Source organism: Parambassis ranga, chromosome 20 (assembly GCF_900634625.1).
Source record: "Parambassis ranga chromosome 20, fParRan2.1, whole genome shotgun sequence".
In the NCBI taxonomy this organism is placed as follows: Eukaryota; Metazoa; Chordata; class Actinopteri; family Ambassidae; genus Parambassis; species Parambassis ranga.
In genome coordinates, this window is record NC_041040.1 from 19672604 (window position 1) to 19699313 (window position 26710).

At 42.8% G+C, this 26710-nt stretch overlaps 1 protein-coding gene across 1 annotated transcript; it reads left to right on the plus strand.

The window, feature by feature from the left end:
- Positions 1 to 15663: 15663 nt before the first annotated feature.
- Positions 15664 to 23568, plus strand: LOC114453233 (oocyte zinc finger protein XlCOF19-like). Its single transcript, XM_028433035.1, has 2 exons — positions 15664 to 15720; positions 21953 to 23568. Exons 1-2 carry the CDS (start codon positions 15693 to 15695, stop codon positions 22900 to 22902), a joined length of 978 nt encoding a protein of 325 aa, XP_028288836.1. The 5' UTR covers positions 15664 to 15692; the 3' UTR covers positions 22903 to 23568.
- Positions 23569 to 26710: the final 3142 nt, after the last annotated feature.

The window sequence follows — 26710 nt, forward strand, 5'->3', positions numbered from 1 at the left end:
CCGCAATGCTGCTTGCAGCTTTAATTTTTAGGGCCCGAGCACCGAATGGTGCAAGAGCCCTATTGAAACCCTTAGGATTATTATTTTTTTTTTTTTTTTTTTTTTTTTTTTCCCCTCCGAGATCGCATTTTTGGAGGCCTTAACATGCCCAAAAACTCACCAAACTTGGTAGAAAAATTCATTCGCCCGAAAAATTTTGAAATTTGCTGACTTTTGAAATGCACATATAAAAATGGCTCTATAGCGCCCCCAACGCGTAGCCCCTCTGGCCGGTTTGACACAGGATTATGAAAATTGGCACACATATGTATCACCTCAAGACGCACAAAAAAGTCTCTTGGACCCCCCCTCCAAACCCAACAGGAAGTCCGCCATTTGAAGGTTTGTGGCCATTTTTGGCGATGTGTGACCCTGCTGCCAAACTTTTCACGCCTCGCATACTTCAACGGATTGAGCTGAAATTCGCCGTGTCCACTCAGGACACCATAGGGAATAGACGCATTCCAAAACTCTTACAAAAGTCTGACGGTGTGGCCGGGGCGTGGCCTCAAAGTTTGACCATTTCTGAGGACACAGAAAGTCTCTATAACTTCTTCGTTTTCTGTCCGATCTGTACGAAATGTCACATGTATGATCAGAGTCTGACCCTAAACACATCTATACAACAATATTGAGGCTTTGACAGAGCGCCACCTACTGGCTACACAAAATGTTGTGTTTTCATAGGTTTTTCTGCCTGCCCCCCTGGCCTGTTTTGAGTAGGGTCATGAAAATTGGTACACATGTGTATCACCCCAAGATGCACAAAAAAGTCTCTTGGACCCCCCCTCCAAACCCAACAGGAAGTCCGCCATTTTGAAATTTCTGTTAATTTTTGGCGATTTGTGACCCTCCTACAAAACTTTTCACGCCTCGCATACTTCATCCAAATGAGCTAAAACTCACTGTGTCCACTCAGGACACCATAGGGAATAGACGCATTCAAAAACTCTTACAAAAGTCTGACGGTGTGGCGGGGGCGTGGCCTCAAAGTTGACCATTCGCCATTACAAAGGAACTCACTGTATTTATTGCCCTAATGCGTAGCCCCGCTGGCCAGTTTGACACAGGATCATGAGAATTAGCACACATGTGTATCACCCCAAGACGCACAAAAAAGTCTCTTGGACCCCCCCTCCAAACCCAACAGGAAGTCCACCATTTTGACTTTTGTGGCCATTTTTTGCCTATTTGTGACCCTGCTTCAAAACTTTTCACGCCTCACATACTTCATGCAATTGAGCTGAAATTCACTGTGTCCACTCAGGACACCACAGGGAATAGACGCATTCCAAAACTCTTACAAAAGTCTTACGGTGTGGTGGGGGCGTGGCCTCAAAGTTGACCATTCGCCATTACAAAGGAACTCCCTGTATTTTTTGCCCTAATGTGTAGCCCCGCTGGCCAGTTTGACACAGGTTCATGAAAATTAGCACACATGTGTATCACCCCAAGACGCACAAAAAAGTCTCTTGGACCCCGCCTCCAAACCCAACAGGAAGTCCGCCATTTTGACTTTTGTGGCAATTGTTTGCCTATTTTTGACCCTGCTTCAAAACTTTTCACGCCTCACATACTTCATGCAATTGAGCTGAAATTCACTGTGTCTACTCAGGACACCATAGGGAATAGATGCATTCCAAAACTCTTTCAAAAGTATTACCGTGTGGCGGGGGAGTGGCCTCAAAGTTGACCGTTCGCCATTACAAAGGAACTCGCTCTATTCTATGTAGTACTACCCATATACTTCATGCAATGTGGACAAAATCTTACAGTACTGCTATGGACCCGAGTCTGAACAAATATATATGCTAATGGGATGATACGGTCATAGCGCCACCTACTGGTAGCAGGAAAGTTTGGTTGTAAACATGTGTTTGTTGTATATCCGTGGAAATGAGAGGAGGAGAGCATAGGACAGGAGAGTATAAGAGACGAGAGCATAGGAGAGAAGACTGCGATGACCCCGCGGATCGCAAGGTGCGCGAGGGCCCGCAATGCTGCTTGCAGCTTTAATTAGGGCCCGAGCACCGAATGGTGCAAGAGCCCTATTGAAACCCTTAGGATTTTTTTTTTTTTTTTTTTTTCCCCCTCCGAGATCGCATTTTTGGAGGCCTTAACATGCCCAAAAACTCACCAAACTTGGTAGAAAAATTCATTCGCCCGAAAAATTTTGAAATTTGCTGACTTTTGAAATGCACATATAAAAATGGCTCTATAGCGCCCCCAACGCGTAGCCCCTCTGGCCGGTTTGACACAGGATTATGAAAATTGGCACACATATGTATCACCTCAAGACGCACAAAAAAGTCTCTTGGACCCCCCCTCCAAACCCAACAGGAAGTCCGCCATTTGAAGGTTTGTGGCCATTTTTGGCGATGTGTGACCCTGCTGCCAAACTTTTCACGCCTCGCATACTTCAACGGATTGAGCTGAAATTCGCCGTGTCCACTCAGGACACCATAGGGAATAGACGCATTCCAAAACTCTTACAAAAGTCTGACGGTGTGGCCGGGGCGTGGCCTCAAAGTTTGACCATTTCTGAGGACACAGAAAGTCTCTATAACTTCTTCGTTTTCTGTCCGATCTGTACGAAATGTCACATGTATGATCAGAGTCTGACCCTAAACACATCTATACAACAATATTGAGGCTTTGACAGAGCGCCACCTACTGGCTACACAAAATGTTGTGTTTTCATAGGTTTTTCTGCCTGCCCCCCTGGCCTGTTTTGAGTAGGGTCATGAAAATTGGTACACATGTGTATCACCCCAAGATGCACAAAAAAGTCTCTTGGACCCCCCCTCCAAACCCAACAGGAAGTCCGCAATTTTGAAATTTCTGTTAATTTTTGGCGATTTGTGACCCTCCTACAAAACTTTTCACGCCTCGCATACTTCATCCAAATGAGCTAAAACTCACTGTGTCCACTCAGGACACCATAGGGAATAGACGCATTCAAAAACTCTTACAAAAGTCTGACGGTGTGGCGGGGGCGTGGCCTCAAAGTTGACCATTGGCCATTACAAAGGAACTCACTGTATTTATTGCCCTAATGCGTAGCCCCGCTGGCCAGTTTGACACAGGATCATGAGAATTAGCACACATGTGTATCACCCCAAGACGCACAAAAAAGTCTCTTGGACCCCCCCTCCAAACCCAACAGGAAGTCCACCATTTTGACTTTTGTGGCCATTTTTTGCCTATTTGTGACCCTGCTTCAAAACTTTTCACGCCTCAAATACTTCATGCAATTGAGCTGAAATTCACTGTGTCCACTCAGGACACCACAGGGAATAGACGCATTCCAAAACTCTTACAAAAGTCTTACGGTGTGGTGGGGGCGTGGCCTCAAAGTTGACCATTCGCCATTACAAAGGAACTCCCTGTATTTTTTGCCCTAATGTGTAGCCCCGCTGGCCAGTTTGACACAGGTTCATGAAAATTAGCACACATGTGTATCACTCCAAGACGCACAAAAAAGTCTCTTGGACCCCGCCTCCAAACCCAACAGGAAGTCCGCCATTTTGACTTTTGTGGCAATTGTTTGCCTATTTTTGACCCTGCTTCAAAACTTTTCACGCCTCACATACTTCATGCAATTGAGCTGAAATTCACTGTGTCTACTCAGGACACCATAGGGAATAGATGCATTCCAAAACTCTTTCAAAAGTATTACCGTGTGGCGGGGGAGTGGCCTCAAAGTTGACCGTTCGCCATTACAAAGGAACTCGCTCTATTCTATGTAGTACTACCCATATACTTCATGCAATGTGGACAAAATCTTACAGTACTGCTATGGACCCGAGTCTGAACAAATATATATGCTAATGGGATGATACGGTCATAGCGCCACCTACTGGTAGCAGGAAAGTTTGGTTGTAAACATGTGTTTGTTGTATATCTGTGGAAATGAGAGGAGGAGAGCATAGGACAGGAGAGTATAACAGACGAGAGCATAGGAGAGAAGACTGCGATGACCCCGCGGATCGCAAGGTGCGCGAGGGCCCGCAATGCTGCTTGCAGCTTTAATTTTTTTTTTTTTCCTTTCCCCCCCTTAGATCGCATTTTTGGGGGCCTTAACATGCCCAAAAACTCACCAAACTTGGTAGAAAAATTCATTCGCCCAAAAAATTTTGAAATTTGCTGACTTTTGAAATGCACATATAAAAATGGCTCTATAGCGCCCCCAACGCGTAGCCCCTCTGGCCGGTTTGACACAGGATTATGAAAATTGGCACACATATGTATCACCTCAAGACGCACAAAAAAGTCTCTTGGACCCCCCCCTCCAAACCCAACAGGAAGTCCGCCATTTGAAGGTTTGTGGCCATTTTTGGCGATGTGTGACCCTGCTGCCAAACTTTTCACGCCTCGCATACGTCATCGGATTGAGCTGAAATTCGCCGTGTCCACTCAGGACACCATAGGGAATAGACGCATTCCAAAACTCTTACAAAAGTCTGACGGTGTGGCCGGGGCGTGGCCTCAAAGTTTGACCATTTCTGAGGACACAGAAAGTCTCTATAACTTCTTCGTTTTCTGTCCGATCTGTACGAAATGTCACATGTATCATCAGAGTCTGACCCTAAACACATCTATACAACAATATTGAGGCTTTGACAGAGCGCCACCTACTGGCTACACAAAATGTTGTGTTTTCATAGGTTTTTCTGCCTGCCCCTGTGGCCTGTTTTGAGTAGGGTCACGAAAATTGGCACACATGTTTATCACCCCAAGACGCACAAAAAAGTCTCTTGGACCCCCCCTCCAAACCCAACAGGAAGTCCGCCATTTTGAAATGTCTGTTAATTTTTGGCGATTTGTGACCCTGCTACAAAACTTTTCACGCCTCGCATACTTCATCCAATCAAGCTGAAAATCACTGTGTCCACTCAGGACACGATACAGAATAGACGCATTCCAAAACTCTTACAAAAGTATTACGGTGTGGTGGGGGTGTGGCCTCAAAGTTGACCATTCGCCATTACAAATGAACTCCCTGTATTTATTGCCCTAACGCGTAGCCCCGCTGGCCAGTTTGACACAGTATCATGAAAATTGGCACACATGTGTATCACCCCAAGACGCACAAAAAAGTCTCTTGGACCCCCCCTCCAAACCAAACAGGAAGTCCGCCATTTTGACTTTTGTGGCCATTTTTTGCCTATTTGTGACCCTGCTTCAAAACTTTTCACGCATCACAAACTTCATGCAATTGAGCTGAAATTCACTGTGTCCACTCAGGACACCATAGGGAATAGACGCATTCCAAAACTCTTTCAAAAGTATTACCGTGTGGCGGGGCAGTGGCCTCAAAGTTGACCGTTCGCCATTACAAAGGAACTCGCTGTGTTTTATGCAGTACTACCCATATACTTCATGCAATGTGGCCAAAATCTTACAGTACTGCCATGGACCCGAGTCTGAACACATATATATGCTAATAGGATGATACAGTCATAGCGCCACCTACTGGTAGCAGGAAAGTGTGGTTGTAAACATGTGTTTGTTGTACATCTCTGCAAATGAGAGGAGAGGAGGGCATAGCACAGGAGAGTATAGGAGACAAGAGCATAGGAGAGAAGACAGCGATAGCCCCGCGGATCGCAAGGTGCGCGAGGGCCCGCAATGCTGCTTGCAGCTTTAATTAGGGCCCGAGCACCGAATGGTGCAAGAGCCCTATTGAAACCCTTAGGATTATTATTTTTTTTTTTTTTTTTTTTTTTTTTCCCCCTCCGAGATCGCATTTTTGGAGGCCTTAACATGCCCAAAAACTCACCAAACTTGGTAGAAAAATTCATTCGCCCGAAAAATTTTGAAATTTGCTGACTTTTGAAATGCACATATAAAAATGGCTCTATAGCGCCCCCAACGCGTAGCCCCTCTGGCCGGTTTGACACAGGATTATGAAAATTGGCACACATATGTATCACCTCAAGACGCACAAAAAAGTCTCTTGGACCCCCCCTCCAAACCCAACAGGAAGTCCGCCATTTGAAGGTTTGTGGCCATTTTTGGCGATGTGTGACCCTGCTGCCAAACTTTTCACGCCTCGCATACTTCAACGGATTGAGCTGAAATTCGCCGTGTCCACTCAGGACACCATAGGGAATAGACGCATTCCAAAACTCTTACAAAAGTCTGACGGTGTGGCCGGGGCGTGGCCTCAAAGTTTGACCATTTCTGAGGACACAGAAAGTCTCTATAACTTCTTCGTTTTCTGTCCGATCTGTACGAAATGTCACATGTATGATCAGAGTCTGACCCTAAACACATCTATACAACAATATTGAGGCTTTGACAGAGCGCCACCTACTGGCTACACAAAATGTTGTGTTTTCATAGGTTTTTCTGCCTGCCCCTGTGGCCTGTTTTGAGTAGGGTCACGAAAATTGGCACACATGTGTATCACCCCAAGATGCACAAAAAAGTCTCTTGGACCCCCCCTCCAAACCCAACAGGAAGTCCGCAATTTTGAAATTTCTGTTAATTTTTGGCGATTTGTGACCCTCCTACAAAACTTTTCACGCCTCGCATACTTCATCCAAATGAGCTAAAACTCACTGTGTCCACTCAGGACACCATACGGAATAGACGCATTCAAAAACTCTTACAAAAGTCTGACGGTGTGGCGGGGGCGTGGCCTCAAAGTTGACCATTCGCCATTACAAAGGAACTCACTGTATTTATTGCCCTAATGCGTAGCCCCGCTGGCCAGTTTGACACAGGATCATGAGAATTAGCACACATGTGTATCACCCCAAGACGCACAAAAAAGTCTCTTGGACCTCCCCTCCAAACCCAACAGGAAGTCCACCATTTTGACTTTTTTTTTGTAATTTTTACCGTTTTCTGACCCTGCTATAAAACTTTTCATGCCTCGCATACTTCATGCAATTTAGCTGAAATTCACTGTGTCCACTCGGGACACCATAGGGAATAGACGCATTCCAAAACTCTTTTAAAAGTATTACCGTGTGGTGGGGGAGTGGCCTCAAAGTTGACCATTCGCCATTGCAAAGGAACTCGCTGTGTTTTATGCAGTACTACCCATATACTTTATGCAATGTGGACAAAGTCTTACAGTACTGCCATGGAGCCGAGTCTAAACAGATATATATGCTAATAGGATGATACGGTCATAGCGCCACCTACTGGTAGCAGGAAAGTTTGGTTGTAAACATGTGTTTGTTGTATATCTGTGGAAATGAGAGGAGAGCATAGGACAGGAGAGTATAGGAGACGAGAGCATAGGAGAGAAGACTGCGATGACCCCGCGGATCGCAAGGTGCGCGAGGGCCCGCAATGCTGCTTGCAGCTTTAATTTTTTTTTTTCTTCCTTCCCCCCCTTACATCGCATTTTTGGGGGCCTTAACATGCCCAAAAACTCACCAAACTTGATAGAAAAATTCATTCGCCCGAAAAATTTTGAAATTTGCTGACGTTTGAAACGCACATAGGAAAATGACTCTATAGCGCCCCCAACGCGTAGCCCCTCTGGCCAGTTTGATACAGGATTATGAAAATTAGCACACATATGTATGACCTCAAGACGCACAAAAAAGTCTCTTGGACCCCCCTTCCAAACCCAACAGGAAGTCCGCCATTTTACCTTTTGTGGCCATTTTTGGCGATGTGTGACCCTGCTGCAAAACTTTTCACGCCTCGCATACTTTATGGGATTGAGCTGAAAGTCACCGTGTCCACTCAGGACACCATAGGGAATAGACGCATTCCAAAACTCTTACAAAAGTCTGACGGTGTGGCCGGGGCGTGGCCTCAAAGTTTGACCATTTCAGAGGAAAAAGGAAGTCTCTATAACTTCTTCGTTTTCTGTCCGATCTGTACGAAATGTCACATGTATGATCAGAGTCTGACCCTAAACACATCTATACAACAATATTGAGGCTTTGACAGAGCGCCACCTACTGGCTACACAAAATGTTGTGTTTTCATAGGTTTTTCTGCCTGCCCCCCTGGCCTGTTTTGAGTAGGGTCATGAAAATTGGCAGACGTGTGTATCACCCCATGATGCACAAAAAGGTCTCTTGGACCCCCCCTCCAAACCCAACAGCAAGTCCGCCATTTTGAAATTTCTGTTAATTTTTGGCGATTTGTGACCCTGCTGCAAAACTTTTCACGCCTCGCATACTTCATCCAATCAAGCTAAAAATCACTGTGTCCACTCAGGACACCATAGGGAATAGACGCATTCCAAAACTCTTACAAAAGTCTGAAGGTGTGGTGGGGGCGTGGCCTCAAAGTTGACCATTCACCATTACAAATGAGCTCCCTGTATTTTTTGCCCTAACGCGTAGCCCCGCTGGCCAGTTTGACACAGGATCATGAAAATTAGCACACATGTGTATCACCCCAAGACGCACAAAAAAGTCTCTTGGACCCCCCCTCCACACCCAACAGGAAGTCCGCCATTTTGACTTTTGTGGCCATTTTTTGCTTATTTGTGACCCTGCTACAAAACTTTTCACGCCTCGCATACTTCATGCAATTGAGCTGAAAATCACTGTGTCCACTCAGGACACCATAGGGAATAGACGCATTCCAAAACTCTTTCAAAAGTATTACCGTGTGGCGGGGGAGTGGCCTCAAAGTTCACCATTCGCCATTACAAAGGAACTCGCTGTGTTTTATGCAGTGCCACCCATATACTTTATGCAATGTGGCCAAAATCTTACACTACTGCTATGGACCCGAGTCTGAACAGATATATATGCTAATAGGATGATACGGTCATAGCGCCACCTACTGGTAGCAGGAAACTTTGGTTGTAAACATGTGTTTGTTGTATATCTGTGGAAATGAGAGGAGGAGAGCATAGGACAGGAGAGTATAAGAGACGAGAGCATAGGAGAGAAGACTGCGATGACCCCGCGGATCGCCAGGTGCGCGAGGGCCCGCAATGCTGCTTGCAGCTTAAATTTTTTTTTTTTTTTTTTTTTCCCCTCCGAGATCGCATTTTTGGAGGCCTTAACATGCCCAAAAACTCACCAAACTTGGTAGAAAAATTCATTCGCCCGAAAAATTTTGAAATTTGCTGACTTTTGAAATGCACATATAAAAATGGCTCTATAGCGCCCCCAACGCGTAGCCCCTCTGGCCGGTTTGACACAGGATTATGAAAATTGGCACACATATGTATCACCTCTAGACGCACAAAAAAGTCTCTTGGACCCCCCCTCCAAACCCAACAGGAAGTCCGCCATTTTGACTTTTGTGGCCATTTTGTGCCTATTTGTGACCCTGCTTCAAAACTTTTCACACCTCACATACTTCATGCAATTGAGCTGTAATTCACTGTGTCCACTCAGGACACCACAGGGAATAGACGCATTCCAAAACAATTTCAAAAGTATTACCGTGTGGTGGGGGAGTGGCCTCAAAGTTTGACCATTCGCCATTACAAAGAAACTCGCTGTGTTTTATGCAGTACTACCCATATACTTTATGCAATGTGGACAAAATCTTACAGTACTGCTATGGACCTGAGTCTGAACAGATATATATGCTAATAGGATGGTATGGTCATAGCGCCCCCTACTGCTAACAGGAAAGATTGGTTGTAAACATGTGTTTCTTGTACATCTCTGCAAATGAGAGGACAGGAGAGCATAGCACAGGAGAGTATGGGAGACAAGAGCATAGGAGAGAAGACAGCAATAGCCCCGCGGATTGCAAGGTGCGCGAGGGCCCGCAATGCTGCTTGCAGCTTTAATTTTTTTTTCTTTCCCCCCCCTTAGATCGCATTTTTGGGGGCCTTAACATGCCCAAAAACTCACCAAACTTGGTAGAAAAATTCATTCGCCCGAAAAATTTTGAAATTTGCTGACGTTTGAAACGCACATAGGAAAATGACTCTATAGCGCCCCCAACATGTAGCCCCTCTGGCCAGTTTGACACAGGATTATGAAAATTGGCACACATATGTATCACCTCAAGACGCACAAAAAAGTCTCTTGGACCCCCCCTCCAAACCCAACAGGAAGTCCGCCATTTTGACTTTTGTGGCCATTTTGTGCCTATTTGTGACCCTGCTTCAAAACTTTTCACACCTCACATACTTCATGCAATTGAGCTGTAATTCACTGTGTCCACTCAGGACACCACAGGGAATAGACGCATTCCAAAACAATTTCAAAAGTATTACCGTGTGGTGGGGGAGTGGCCTCAAAGTTCACCATTCGCCATTACAAAGAAACTCGCTGTGTTTTATGCAGTACTACCCATATACTTTATGCAATGTGGACAAAATCTTACAGTACTGCTATGGACCTGAGTCTGAACAGATATATATGCTAATAGGATGGTATGGTCATAGCGCCACCTACTGGTAACAGGAAAGTTTGGTTGTAAACATGTGTTTATTGTATATTTGTGGAAATGAGAGGAGAGCATAGGACAGGAGAGTATACGAGACGAGAGCATAGGAGAGAAGACTGCGATGACCCCGCAGATCGCAAGGTGCGCGAGGGCCCGCAATGCTGCTTGCAGCTTTAATTTTTTTTTTTCTTTCCCCCCCTTAGATCGCATTTTTGGGGGCCTTAACATGCCCAAAAACTCACCAAACTTGGTAGAAAAATTCATTCGCCCGAAAAATTTTGAAATTTGCTGACGTTTGAAACGCACATGGGAAAATGACTCTATAGTGAAAATGACTCTTCCCCAACGCGTAGCTCCTCTGGCCGGTTTGACACAGGAATATGAAAATTGGTACACATATGTATCACCTCAAGACGCACAAAAAAGTCTCTTGGACCCCCCCTCCAAACCCAACAGGAAGTCCGCCATTTTGAAATTTCTGTTAATTTTTGGCGATTTGTGACCCTGCTACAAAACTTTTCACGCCTCGCATACTTCATCCAATTGAGCTGTAATTCACTGTGTCTACTCAGGACACCATAGGGAATAGACGCATCCCAACACTCTTTCAAAAGTATTACCGTGTGGCGGGGGCGTGGCCTCAAAGTTGACCATTCGCCATTACAAAGGAACTGCCTGTATTTTTTGCCCTAACGCGTAGCCCCGCTGGCCAGTTTGACACAGGATCATGAAAATTAGCACACGTGTATCACCCCAAGATGCACAAAAAAGTCTTTTGGACCCCCCCTACAAACCCAACAGGAAGTCCACCGTTTTGATTTTTTTTTGTAATTTTTGCCGATTTCTGACCCTGCTATAAAACTTTTCACGCCTCGCATACTTCATGCAATTAAGCTGTAATTCACTGTGTCCTCCCCATTTGCAGAGATGTACAACAAACACATGTTTACAACCAAACTTACCTGCTACCGGTAGGTGGCGCTATGACCGTATCATCCTATTAGCATATATGTCTGTTCAGACTCGGGTCCATAGCAGTAGTGTAAGATTTTGTCCACATTGCATGAAGTATATGGGTAGTACTGCATAAAATAGAGCGAGTTCCTTTGTAATGGCAAATGGTCAACTTTGAGGCCACGCCCCTGCCACACGGTAATACTTTTGAAAGAGTTTTCGAATGCGTCTATTCCCTATGGTGTCCTGAGTGGAAACAGTGATTTTCAGCTCAATTGGATGAAGTATGCGAGGCGTGAAAAGTTTTGTAGCAGGGTCACAAATAAGCAAAAAATGGCAACATAAGTCAAAATGGCGGACTTCCTGTTGGGTTTGGAGGGGGGGGTCCAAGAGACTTTTTTGTGCGTCCTGGGGTGATACACATGTGTGCTAATTTTCATGATCCTGTGTCAAATTGGCCAGCGGGGCTACGCGTTAGGGCAAATAATACAGGGAGTTCCTTTGTAATGGCGAATGGTCAACTTTGAGGCCACGCCCCCACCACACCGTCAGGCTTTTGTAGGAGTTTTGGAATGCGTCTATTCCCTATGGTGTCCTGAGTTGACACAGTGAGTTTTAGCTCAATTGGATGAAGTATGCGAGGCGTGAAAAGTTTTGTAGCAGGGTCACAAATCGCCAAAAATTAACAGAAATTTCAAAATGGCCGACTTCCTGTTGGGTTTGGAGGGGGGGTCCAAAAGACTTTTTTGTGCATCTTGGGGTGATACACATGTGTGCCAATTTTCATGAGCCTCCCCAAAACAGGCCACAGGGGCATGCAGAAAAACCTGTGAAAACACAACATTTTGTGTAGCCAGTAGGTGGCGCTCTGTCAAAGCCTCAATATTGTTGTATAGATGTGTTAATGGTCAGACTCTGATCATACATGTGACATTTCGTACAGATCGGACAGAAAACGAAGAAGTTATAGCGACTTCCTGTTTCCTCTGAAATGGTCAAACTTTGAGGCCAAGCCCCAGCCACACCGTCAGACTTTTGTAAGAGTTTTGGAATGCGTCTATTCCCTATGGTGTCCTATGTGGACACAGTGAATTTCAGCTCAATTCAATAAAGTATGCGAGGCGTGAAAACTTTTGCAGCAGGGTCACACATCGCCAAAAATGGCCACAAACTTTCAAATGGCGGACTTCCTGTTGGGTTTGGAGGGGGGGTCCCAGAGACTTTTTTGTGCGTCTTGAGGTGATACATATGTGTGCCAATTTTCATAATCCGGTGTCAAACCGGCCAGAGGGGCTACGCGTTAGGGGACGCTATAGAGCCATTTTCCTATGTGCGTTTCAAAACTCAGCAAATTTCTAAATTTTTCAGGCGAATGAATTTTTCTACCAAGTCTCTGCGCAGGTGCGCCTTGTAGGATTGGCTGATGTTTTTAGCATTTTATAGCTTCCACAGATGGTTCATATTCTTTGTTTTAAAGCAAAACTGCCGAACTAATCTGTTGCTGTCGGATTGTAAAGAGAAGTTACACTAATTTAACAAAAAGTTCATCAGAATGAAGATGGAGAAAGAGAGGAAAACAAACAAGCATACAAATGTAATTTATCGCGGCCGAAAAACTTACCAAGCCCATTTAAAGTTATCGCCACTGTAATGCCATGATCAATACTGGGATTAATTATTATTGCCACCTTTTGGACAGACATTCTCCTCTGTGCGGCGTGTTTCTCCTTCCAGGAGTTGTTTGCCAGCTGCTTATCTAAACTGTCCATCGTCGTTGTACTTCCTCCTTCCAAGTCTGTGTTCTGCTCACCCAAAGAAGCCCTTGAGTTTCAACACATTCATCATGCCCACTAAATTCGGACCGATAGAACAATTGTTGGTCGCACACCACTGAGAGAAAAAGTTCTGCCAGGGCCATGTGTCCGCGAGAGCTGCCAAACAGGCGCTCCGAGAACAAAATGATGTCATTTTGTAGTCGGAGCGCCTGTTTGGCAGCTCTCGCGGACACATGGCCATTTTGTAGTCGGAGCGCCGGCACCGATAAAAAAGTTCTTTGTTCTCATGGGGTATGGATCCAGCTAGGGGTGTGCGATTTGACGATAAATGATCGTGAAGGATTTCAACGTATCGGCGATCTACCAGAACGGACAGATCGTTTTATCGGCCATAGAGCACGTTCTATTAATTGCAGTTCTATGTTCGCGCAGCCGCATGAGTTTTTTTCACTCGTTCAATTCTCAGTGCGCTTAATGTGAACACGACCAACCAATGACAGCCTCCCTGTTAGGAAGCTATGGCTGAAAACAAAAAGAGAACGGAGGAACTGGTCCCTAAAACGAACTCCACCTTTATATTTGGTACTTTTTCTGTCGGCAGCAGCGGCGCGTCTTCTAAGCCTGTATGTGTGTGTGTGAGTGCGACGTGTGTCGCAGTGGAAGGGCCACATGTATACAAATGTATTATAATGCTACGAGCATGTACGTGCCTCTGAACATTACCAGCTCGTTATATTCAGGTTCGCTGCTGTTGTGCCATCAGCAGCTCTTCTATGTGTAGGTGTGTGTGTGTGCAGTGGGAGGGCCGCGTGTGTACATCAGATGCAGACAGAGGCAACAGCTAATGACGTCACCAAAACAATAACGCAGATGAAGAGATGATGAGGAGGCTCCATATGAGGACTCTAGTAAACGGTGGACAGAGGTGACAGCAGCAGCTCCGTTTGTCCTTAGACATGATTACCATTAAAGTTTGATCATTTGTTCTAAATCACATTGAACTTTAGGAGTTACTTAAGTCTCAATACTGTATTTATTGTTTAACCTTAGGAGGCACACTTCAGTCTGTTTAAATGACTGTTGAATAATACTTTACAGAACTACATTAGTCTTCGTTTTAACCTTTTGAAATAAATTTGAAATAAAACTTAATTTTGTTCTGTAATTGTTATTTAAATTTTCATGTTTATTGAAAACTAATACTGAGTGCACATTATCAGACTTGTTGTTTGCCTTTACAATCTACAGTTTTTGAGAGGTGACTGAGTAGGCTACCTGACGTCATTTACACAGAAACATGCAAATTAGTGTCAATGTAAAAACAAATCGTGATAAAATCGAGATCGTGATTTTATCATTAAAGAATCGTGATATAAAATTTTTGCCATATCGCCCACCCCTAGATCCAGCTTAATTCAAATACTGCTTGAGGGGAATGTCAATAAACCTGCGTTGAGTTTAATTTATTCTTTCAAGCTTTATTCCTTCTCAGCGTACCTAATTTCTGTTAAATTGCAATTTACAACTGTTAAAGATGTTTTGCTAACAACAGCTTAAAATAGGGATGAGGTCTTAAAATATTTTTGAAAGGTTTTCACAAAGTCTTAAAAAGGTATTGAAAATAACCCCAGGATTCCTGCATATACCCTGTAAAAGCAGCAATGGTCAGTCACAACGTCTGAATAAATATCTAAATAAAGGCCCTAATATTGTTGTTTTAATTAAATAAAATTGGTGATTAAAGGGTTATCCCTTTAATCACCAATTTTATAAGGGTGGTGCTAAAAGTTGGGAAAAAAAACACACAAAATGGCTCATTTTTAATAGAAAAGGTGAATGTGGACTGGATTTTTTTTAACCTTTATTACAGTCTTGGTCATGTCAAACATCAGTAGCAACATTGACTTTAATGCATTATTAGTTTTTGCACAGCACTGGATTTTTCATTTTTTCTCCCTTACGTGTTGTGCGCGGCCATTTTTGTCCTATAGACTTCCATTATAACCACATTTTTTGACTGCACAGCCATGGCACTACATAATAGTGCAATCATGCATTCTTGATTGTTGGTGGTTTACCCTGTTGGTAGGAGGTAAAAATTGTGATTTTTACAGTTAACAACTTAATGACCCTAAGTGTATCATTAGTTTTGGTATAAGAAGGTGCTGTTCAAAGGCTTGAAGCAGCTTGTAGGAGCAGCAAAATATCTTCAAGGAACTCTAACAAGTCCAGTTGTCCTGCTTCAAACTTTAAAAAGGAAATGACCTGGATGAATCATTGAGGTTCAGTTTTTGACAAAGGAGCTACTATCATGGAGATCACATAAACTCTTTTCTTCTGTCCCTCTGACCTGCAGATCTCCCTCAACAACAAAGTTGTCAAGTGGAGGATGTTCTGGCTGACCAGCAGCTCTGTAACCAGAGGAACTCCATTCTGGACCAGGAGGAGCCAGAGCCTCCACAGGTTAAAGAGGAACAGCAGGAGGTCTGCATCAGTCATGAAGGAGAGCAGCATGTACTGAAAGAGGAGACTGATCCCTCTTTAGTAACTGCTGCTTATGATGGACCAGAACCAAACTATGACATGGTTCTCTCTCACAAAGCTACTCAAGGTAAAATGTCAAACTTCCGGAAAACCCTTTCCATATCAGTCAGAACTTAACATTAAAAGTGATTTTTTCTCTATTAATCAGAACCTGAATATTTATAATATGTTCAGTTTCAGTAGTATTAGGGGTGTGCGATTTGACGATAAAAGATCGATTTGAAGTCAGAGCAGACAGATCGTTTTATCATCCATAGGGCACCTTCTATTAATTGTAGTTCTATATTCGTGCAGCCGCATGATTTTTTTTCCCTCGGCCAACTCTCAGTGTGCTTAATGTGAACATGACCAACCAATGACAGCCTCCCTGTTATGAAAAGAAAGCGGAGGAATTGGTCTCTAAAACAAACTCCACGTTTATATTTGGTGCTGTTTCTGCTAGCAGCAGTGACACGTCTGTGTGTGTGTGCACGCGTGTATACATCCGAAGCAGACACAGGCAACATCTAATGATGTTATAAACAATAAGGCAGGCATTTCATGAAGATGCTCCATGTGAGGACTGTAGTAAACAGTGGAAAGAGGTGACAGCAGCAGGTAAGTTTTTCCTTAGATACAATGAATTAAAGTTTGATCATTTCTTCTAAATCACATTGAATTTTAAAACTTACTTAAGACTTACTTTAAATGACTGTTGAATAATACTTTACAGTCTTCTTTTTAACCTATTTGAAATAACTTTATTTTGTTTTGTATTATTTAAATGTTTATGTTTATTGAAAACTAATAATGCGTGCACTTGTTGTTTGTCTTTAAAATCCTAAAAACCTAGGGGTGTGCCCAATTCATGAATGATGAATTGTGACTCGACACTTGACAATTCAGCATTGCTTCATAAATATTCAAAAATTGAATCTTTTAACAATGAAAGTGCATTCGGAATGCAAAAAAAAAACGTGTCCACCCGGACGTATTAGGAGAAGAACCTCAGAGATTATCAGAATCAGAATCACTTTATTAATCCCAGGGCAAAATGCTTACATTCCCGGTGCTCTATGCATGCTCAGAAACAGGTTAGAAATAGCAAGTAATGAAATAAAAATCTAAATAAAATTCTAAATAATAAACATTCAAGATAAATCCAATGCAAATTAAAACCGGTGGTCATATATAATACAACCTGAACAGGGCTCTAGAGTGCGACCATTTTGGGCGCACATGCGACCTAATTTCTCAATGGTGCAACCAAAAAATGTCAGAGGTCGCACTGGTACGACCAGCTGTTAGAGGGAGATACATTCTCCGCTACTCGGTCTGCCTGTGGTCCAACAACAGACATACATCAGGCTCATATCATGATCTGAACCAATCAGAGACCGTGAAGGGTGGGACCCCCGTGTGTGTATCTTTGAAAACGTGTCTGCTGCGGTCAGCCGAGACTGCAGGAAATCCAGAAGAAGAACACGGACATATGCTGCACAGAGCTGATCCTGTGCGCTAAAGCTTGTTCCATACTCCACGAGAACAGAGAGATCTGTTCATGTTACCGAGGTGACGAGAACACGAACAAAGTTCGTTTCGTCCCGGACGTGTGTGCAAAACTCATGCGGTCCTCTCACGGCAGCACGCATTGCGCACACACAGACAAACAGGTATTAAAGATGTTTTGCTGCTGAACAGCAGAAACCACAGTTTAAGTGAACATACAGCGGAGGAGCAGGATTTGTTGCTACTATGCAGGTTTTGCTAATTTGCTGTTGACCTGAATGACGGATGATAACGAGTCGGTAATGTTCAGGGAGGGGGCGTGACGTGCTCGTAGCATTGTAACAGACTGAACAACAGGTCTGACGGACAGTGTTATCTGACCTGTGTGGTTCATCCATGAAGGCTGAGTCACTCTGACTGACAACAGTCAGCTGGTTTTAAGCAGTTATAGTACATGGTTACATGACGAACGACCATTTAAAAAGTATTGTTATTATCCTGCTACAGTGGACCATTGTCTGCCAGTATATCTGCATACAGCTAAAACTGTAAAAGACTGTCAGCTGGAGCTCAGCTTTAGAAAGAGAGGAGACAGAGAGGCAGAGAGGAAGAGAGGTGAGGAAGATGAGAGTTGAGATACTGTAGCTGCATTAGAAACGCGTTGAAGAAAACAAAATATATATCTCAATTACAACTATTAAATAAATAATGGTGTATATAATTTTAATCATTTTTAATTCACATTGGCAGATAGATAAGTGAGGAGTGACAGCCAGAAAAAGCAAACAGGAAAATGAAGAGAATTATGGAGTTTTGACAGGCAGACTTGTTGGCTAGTTTGTCCATAATTTGCTAATTTACTATGAGTACTTTATCAGTATTTAAAATACTTTTTATTTAACTGTGTTCATCATACAAGGTCCAAATTCATTTTAAGATGATATGTATGTACAAAATGTACTGATGCGTACAAAAATATATGGAAGTGTGATGCGGTGCACCTAAATTTTGTGCCGGTGCACCTAAGAAAAAAAGTTAGGCGCACCAGTGCAACCAGTGCAAAAAGTTAGTCTAGAGCCCTGCTGAATACTGTGTGCAGTAAAATCTGACAGTTCTACAATAAATCCAATATGGATATAATTAAAGGTAGGGTAGGAGATTTCATTCTGATGCACTTTTGGTTAAATTAGTCTAACTTCTCTTTACAATCCGATAGCAACAGATTAGTTAGGCAGTTTGGCTTTAAAACGAAGAATATTAAACATCTGTGGAAGCTATAAAACGCTAAAAACATCAGCCGATCCTGTGAGATGCCCCTGCGTGGAGAGTTGGCTGTTTGGTTGCTCTCTTCCTGCTCTGCGCGCACCAGAGAGGTATGTGCATGATGGCCGAAGTCACAGGCCGCAGTTTGTCTTCAGGTAATGCGTGTCCATATGATTGGAGGCGTAGCTTCGGGGTGAGCTCCGAGAGAAAGGGGTGTGTGTTTACTTTCAAAATCTCCTACCCTACCATTAACAAGACAGTGTGTTAGATCAGACTGATCTCAGAGGGAGGAGTTGTACAGTTTGATGGCCACAGGAAGGAATGACCTCCTGTGGCGCGCAGTGTTGCATGTAGGAAGGTTCAGGCTAGCACCGAAAGTACCGTATTTTCACGACCATAAGGCGCACTGCATTATACGGCGCAGTCTCAATTACTAGTTACTGGTAAGGATGAATTAGTTCTGTATTCCACACATACATAAGGCGCACCGTATTATAAGGTGCATGCTACAACATACATAAACAGGAGCAAAACAGTCAGTTAAGTCAAACTTTATTGTTATGAAGGAACTACTTTGATATAGTTTGATTACTTGCTGCATATAGCACTGTAGCACGCAAAAATTATATAATACAGATGCAGCTGTTTGTTACACTTCATTCTGCATAACAATTTGAAATGTGTATGTACAATTTTCTGTTTTGCATGCGCGCCTGTGTGGTGAAGCAATCTTTTATGTTGTGCTCTGAGTTGCAGTGATGTGCACTCAGACCCTCGCGTCTGACCTTTAAAACGGAGAGTTACGTTGCGCTGCAGAAGTGTTCAGAAATTATGCCGGCTGTAGCAAAAGGTCAGACAAGTCAATGCAGATACATTAGTCCACGCATCCACAATCCATTCACATATGGTGGCGTAACTCACCCGGCGCTGCCTCCTAGTAAAGCTGTGCTCGCCTTCTGCCATCCATTGCTCCCACGCCGCTCGCAACTTAACTTTGAACACCCTGTTTACGCCAATGTCCAGCGGTTGGAGTTCTTTAGTTAACCCTCCCGGGCAAGCTCTGAATTAATTTGCTTAGCCTGGTTTTTTACACCTGCGGTGAGACGGGCGCAGGCAGTGGCGCAGATCAGCAGAGACAGTGATGCATAAAAAAAAAAACCGTCCAGTCTCTTTACATAAACCTTCCTGAGCCACTCTCATTTTACCCTCATCCTGACTCCGGCTGGAAACTTTTCTTTTGGCAGCGTCTTTCCTTAAAAATGACCGTAGGCTAGGGCTGAATGATTTTAGGAATAAATTGAATTGCGATTTTCCTGGCAAATATTGCAATTTCGATTTCATCAATTTTTTTTCAAATCAAGTTTTAGTGCACATGAGCATTTGCGAAGATCACAGAAACTTACATCATACCTAGGGGTGGGCGATATGGTAAAAATTCAGGATTCTTTAATGATAAAATCACAATCACGATTTGTTTTTACATTGACACTAATTTGCATGTTTCTGTGTAAATGAGGTAGCCTACTCTGTCACTTCTCAAAAACCATCAGTAGATCTAAATGTAAACTCTGATAATGTGCACTCAGTATTAGTTTTCAATAAACATGAAAATTTAAATAACAATTACAGAACAAAAATTTTATTTTAATTTTATTTCATTTATACAGACTGAAGTGTGCCTCCTAAGGTTAAACAATAAATACAGTATTGAGACTTAAGTAACTCTTAAAGTTCAATGTGATTTAGAACAAATGATCAAACTTTAATGGGAATCATATCTAAGGAAAAACGGAGCTTCTGCTGTCACCTCTGTCCACCGTTTACTAGAGTCCTCATATGGAGCCTCTTAATCAAATGCCTGCGTTATTGTTTTGGTGACGTCATTAGCTGTTCCCTCTGTCTGCATCTGATGTACACATGCGGCCCTCCCACTGCGCACACACACACACACACACACGTAGAAGAGCTGCTGACGGCACAACAGCAGTGAACCTGAATATAACGAGCTGGTAATGTTCAGAGAGGTGGGCGTGTACGTGCTTGTAGCATTATAATACATTCGTATACACACGGCCCTTCCACTGCGACACGTCGCGCGCGCACACACACAGACACAGGCTTAGAAGACGTGCCGCTGCTGCCGGCAGAAACAGTACCGAACATATAGGTGGAGTTTGTTTTAGGGACCAGTTCCTCTGTTTTCTTTTTGTTTTCAGCCATAGCATTTGACAAAACAAAACCTGATTCAGTTAGGAGCAGTGCAAAAAACCATGGCTTTGACGATCTCAAAATCGCGTTGTCTGAGATCGCAATTTTCGGTCTAAAACGATAGATGTGCGCCTTATAGTAGTGAAAATATGGTACTGGCTTTTTCCCAGTCCAGAGCTCTATATCTATGGCCAGATGGGAGTCATTAGGACTGTTTGCTATGGCTCGTGCAAGGCGTATTATGGCTGTGTCATTTGCGTCAGTCAGGCTGGGGGTGGGAAGATATACCGTATTTTCAGGACTATAGGTCGCACCGGAGTATAAGTCACCCAGCCAAAAAAGCGTAATGAAGAAAAAAAAAACATATATAAGTCGCACAATATCCTGAGTAAAAGGCACACGCTCATATAGCTGTCTGGAAGTAGCGACCTATCGACCAATCAGAAAATAGAATTCTTTGTTGAGGTCTGAGGCTCAGCTGCAAGCACACTTTCCATGAACGTGCGCGTCACCTATGCTCGGAATGCAAAGTGTAGACAAGCTGGAGGTGGAAGAGAACCGTCAGGAGAGGGACAGAACAGCTACCATTATATTTGTAATTGGAAGTCAGGACACACTGCTAACTAATTGTATATTTTAATATAGAAGTCGCACCTGAGTATAAGTCACATACCCAGCCAAAGGATGAAAAACAGTGCGACTAATAGTCCGGAATATACGGTATCATCTTGGATGCTGTGTTTGAGATTTTGATGAGTTTGTTGGTGGCAGTATAATATGTGTGTGTTTTGCTCATGACAGTTGGATAGACTGAACTCTAACTAAGTTAAGCTAAGTACGGTACTGATGCCAGCATTTGTTTAATTTTGACATTGAAATATGGTATTTACAGCCTGTAAGCCATGATGGGACCAGGAGCAGTTGTATGTATGATTGGACGCAGAGTGGTGCCTCCTCTGCTCTGCCTGCAGCTGAAACTTCTCCATGAAGCTAATGACTGCCTGTGAATGCGTTGCACTGCCATGGTCGCTGCTTGTCGAGGAGAGTAGTCTGACTGCAGAATGATACATGCTTTCACGTCAGTTACTTCTGTTGCTTTTGATTAAAAAACGTATGGAAAGTCACCAAATTTAGCGAGAGATATAGAAATATTCTATGTGGGGAAAAATTTGAGATGCATCGATAATCGGTAAATTGTCGATTCATAGCACTGTGAAGCATAATCCAAATGAATGAGGTGACTTAGATCACACACCCCCTAACATTAATTAATTTGGTTGTTCCAGGTTTTAGATGTTTTCATCATCAACATTAGTCTTTGTGTCCATTTGTCCGTCCAGTTCTCCTTCAACAACATGACTGTAAGGAGGAAGAGATTCTGCAGCTCTGTAACCAGAAGAGAAACTGCAGTCTGGACTGGGAGGTACCAGAGCCCACACGGATTAAAGAGGAGCATCAGGTTCTCTGCAGCAGTGATGAGGGAGAGCAGCATGAGGACACTGACCCATTTGTTGTGACTGCTGATGAAAGTAACCATATTAAACCTGATGTGGTTCTCTCTCGCAACTCTGCTCCAGGACAAAAATGTCTAAAATGTAAGTTTTGTGGAAAATCATTTAAATGTCAGTGGAATCTTAATACACATCAGAGAACCCACACAGGTGAGAAGCCTTTTTCTTGCAAAACATGTGGGAAATGCTTTAGTCAAAGTATTCATTTGACTGCCCACATGAGAACCCACACAGGTGAGAAGCCGTTTTCTTGCAAAATATGTAGGAAAGGTTTTAGTCGAAATACTCATTTAACTATCCACTTGAGAACCCACACAGGTGATAAGCCATATTCTTGCAAAACATGTGGTAAATGTTTTTCTCAAAAGAGTGGGTTAAATATCCACATGAGAACCCACACAGGTGATAAGCCATATTCTTGCAAAACATGTGGGAAATGTTTTAGTCACAATAGTGCTTTTAACATTCACATAAGAACCCACAAAGATGAGAAGCCATATTCTTGCAAAACATGTGGGAAATGTTTCTTACACAGTAGTGCTTTAACTGTCCACATGAGAACCCACACAGGTGAGAAGCCATTTTCTTGCAAAACATGTGGGAAACGTTTCAGTCACAACAGTGCTCTAACTGTCCACATGAGAACCCACACAGGTGAGAAGCCATTTTCTTGCAAAACATGTGGGAAACATTTCAGTAGTAGTTGCGATGTTTCTCGTCACATGAAGACCCACAAAGATGTTTCCCAAGCAGGTGATCCATCTGAACCATCTGTGTGAAAAAAATCCTTAGGATATTTTGCTTGAAGAGAGATTTAATAAATACATAATACACATACTCTAAATCCATGGACTAAAGCACAAGCTGTATGTTTGTGCATGTTTGCATTTTTCTTTCATTTGTGCACAGTGTTAGGCAGAGGTGGAGACCTCGAGTCACATAACTTGACTCGGATCAGATTCAAGTCGCAAATTTGAGGACTTGACTAACACTGATAAAAGACTCCACTTGACTTAGACTTGGCTTTCATGACTTGAGTCTTGACTTAGACTTGAAACAGATATTTGATGGATACATGCTGGACACGTGTTGGGAACACTAGTACTAGTTTTATTGAACATAAAATGATGTATAAATTTTGTTTGAGTGCTTGTTTTACCGCATCCATTATTGTTGTTTTGTTTCTGTAAGAATGTTTGAGCCACCAGTCCAGATGCAGCATTTCAATTGACTGAAAACTGAACACCAGTAATGACTGTATACAATTAAATACACCCTAAAGTCAATATTGTTTAGGGAGACTTAACTTGCAATATTTTTTAAGCATGCCATTTTAAACATTTTATTTGAAGATCATAAGACCTGAGCAATGACTTGACTTGCTTGATTCTCATCACAGTGACTTGAGACTTGCTTCTAACTTACACATGAGTGACTTACTCCCACCTCTGGTGTTAGGTATATGGTTTGTGTCTGAGTACTGTTGAATGTGAACTGACAGCTGTCACTGACAACTGTCATGTTAAATTGTGTGTATGTCTAAAAACAATAAAAAAAACTTTCATTTTTTATTTGACCAGTGTGATGAATTGGCTCATCTTCATTTTTAAAACTGTTTCAGCTGTCTGTCAGGATGTGATGGAGGTAAAACATTCTGGGACATATTTAGTCTGAAAAGGTGCCCTGCATATCTGCAGTTTATCATTTCTAAAAATGGCATGTAACATTTTTATACTCCGGTGTATTAAAATGTGTTACTTAATCAGGTTGATGAAGATTCTCAGTCATCCAGGTCATCATACGAAGAGACGTCTGGACTTGTAGAGTTTTCTTGAAGATGTTTCGCTGCTCATCCAAGCAGCTTCATCAGTTCTGTTTGGTGGTTACATATCTGTTTATATGTGGTTACAGACCTCAGTGGGTGGGTCTGGGTAAAACTTAAAAAACAATAGCACTAAATGTTTCCATACTTACCTGTGATGATCTGGCTGACTGGGCCAGGTGTGTCTAACGACTGGCTAACGGCTATGAAACTACAGGAGGGGGACTGTTTGACAGCCCTTTGTTCTTGCTGTGAGTCTGTGCAAACTTCCTGGGAATGAATGGAATCACTGCATTGTATGTGGTAGAAAGATGATGTCTGAGGCCACCACCTCTGTTAAGGGAAGGTTTTTCCAGCTCACAGTTTTTTCTGAATGCTTACAGTTTTTTCTGAATGCTTAAACACTAACAATGATTCTTATAGCACAATTTCTAAAACTATTAATAGTTATAGCAAAATCACTCACTGAGTTTGCAAAACTAAAAGCAAAAAAACTGCTTTACACTCAGTTTGTGTCAGGAGTTGTGGTGGATGAGGACACAGTTGCAGAGAGCAGAGCAGTTTCAAAGAAAAGCAGTCTTTTATTTAAATGCCAGGAGGGCAAACAAAACAAACTAAAAATCACACTTTGCGTGGTTCAAAAGGCAAGGCAAAAGTTAACTAAACTAAAATTCACACCTAACGTGGAAAAGCCACTACAGGGCAAAAGCAAACCTAAATCAAAGCTTGGCAAACAAAAGGCATGGCATGGCATGGCATAACCTGGTCAAGTGGCTGTAGCATGGTGGCAGAGACGAAGACAAGACAAAACACAATCCCCTTGGGTGACGACAAGACAAACTGGCAGAGAGTGCAGGGAAGACAAAGACTAAATACACAGGGACCAGGGAAGACAACGAGACACAGGTGACACACATGAGGGCAGGGCTGGTAATCAACAAGGAGGGAAAACACAGGAAGCAAAACTCAAGACAATACACAGGGAGGACAGGGCTACCAAAGTAAAACAGGAAACACAAGACAAGACTAGACAACTAAACAAAGACCCAGAACTACAGGAAAAATAACTATAACTAAGCACAGATTAAACTAAAAACCCAAAACAAGTAATCAAAACCATAAACAAACACCAGATCGTGACAGTTTGCACTTTTGTAACACACGATTTGCAAATGTATAAATATAATCCACTTCACAGCACTCTTTTTGCGGAACTTTAAACACAACTCACTGCTTTACACACAACTTCCAAATGATCAACACACTCCTAGTAAAACTACACACATTTATGGCTGGTATTTACACTATTTTGCCAACTGTCTGGCTACACTGTCACTTGTGAGAACTGTTTTACATCATTAGTTCACTTTGCAATCAGCATGAGCACTGTAAATAAGCCACAGGTAACCTTCAGTGTGGAGAACAATGGAGGGGAGGAGGAGACTGAGAAGAGTGAGAATTAGAGGAGGATGAGGACATGGGGAAGCAGGAGGAAGAGGAAGAGGACAAGGAGGTGAAGAGGAAGGAGGAAGGATAAGAAGAAATAGAATTACTAATGTCATCGGAGCTACAATAGTGGATCATGTGATCAACAATGGAATGACCCTGAGGGAAGCTGGCCAACGGGTTCAGTCTGAGCCGCTACACTGTAGCAAGCATCATAAGGACATATCGATGAGAATGGGTTAGTACAGTTCCTTCACACTAAGTTTTGTAGTAGTACCATACTGTAATGAGAAAAACATCAATACTGTACTTGTAAAACTGAAACTGTTACTCCACAGAATTACTAGACATCCAGCATCTGGAAGGAGGCATGTGAAGATATGGACCAGGCATCATGTCAGGCCTGGATACGGCACTCCAGGAGACATGTTCCCCGGTGCCTTGGACTAGAAGACATTGCATGCGACGTTGATGAAATTCTGTGGCCAGACCCAGAGAGACGACAAGACTGATTTTCTCTCTCTCTCTTTCTTTCGGGTGAAATTGTATGTTTTCTTGTGTTTGTTTTGATGTGTGTGAATAAACATTCATACTTGAAATTTGAATCCCTGTGTTTATAGAACTATTTATGACAAAAGTTTGACCTCACATGGACAGACCTTGTGCACAGAGAAAGCAAAAGCCAGATGTGTTTTCAGTTAATACCATCAGTGTGTAGTTGGCACATTGTGTGCTTAGTAATATGATGGTTTGTGTTAACTGTTTGGTACAAAAATACAATTTTTATAAAGGTTTGAAGAGTTAAGCAAGATGTATTAGCTTTTGCAAGAGGCCTACAATGTTTTGCTGATTTGGTGTAAAGTTTTTTTATTTGTGTGTAGAGTTTTGCACAAATAGCCAATAGTTACAGAAATGTGCTTAAGCAATCAGAAAAACTGTAACATAGATGGCTTCCTTGACTCCTCTTTCAAACCACATTTCCTCCCTTTCTAAAATGTGAACATTGTTGTCCTCAAAGGAGTGTCCTTTGTCTTTGAAGTGGAGGTGAACAGCTGAGTCTTGTCCTGAGGAGGTGGCTCTCCTGTAATGAGCCATTCTTCTGTGGAGTGGTTGTTTAGTTTCCTTCTTGGACTGCACAGTACATATTGAGGAGGACAGGAGCCTCAATGTGGAAGTGTACAGGAAACCCACACACACAGAGCAATACCTTTTGTTTGATTCACACCACCCACTGGAACACAAACTGGGAGTCATCAGGACCCTGCAGCACAGAGCACAAACTGTACCAACCAGCTCAGAGGGGAAGAAGAAGAAGGAGC

Excerpts from the sequence above, each read along its gene's own strand:
- LOC114453233 (XM_028433035.1), top strand. The coding sequence starts at position 15,693 with ATGGTTCTCTCTCACAAAGCTACTCAAG. Across the intron at positions 15,721-21,952 it reads CTCTCACAAAGCTACTCAAG|TTCTCCTTCAACAACATGAC; the intron begins GTAAAATGTCAA and ends TTGTCCGTCCAG.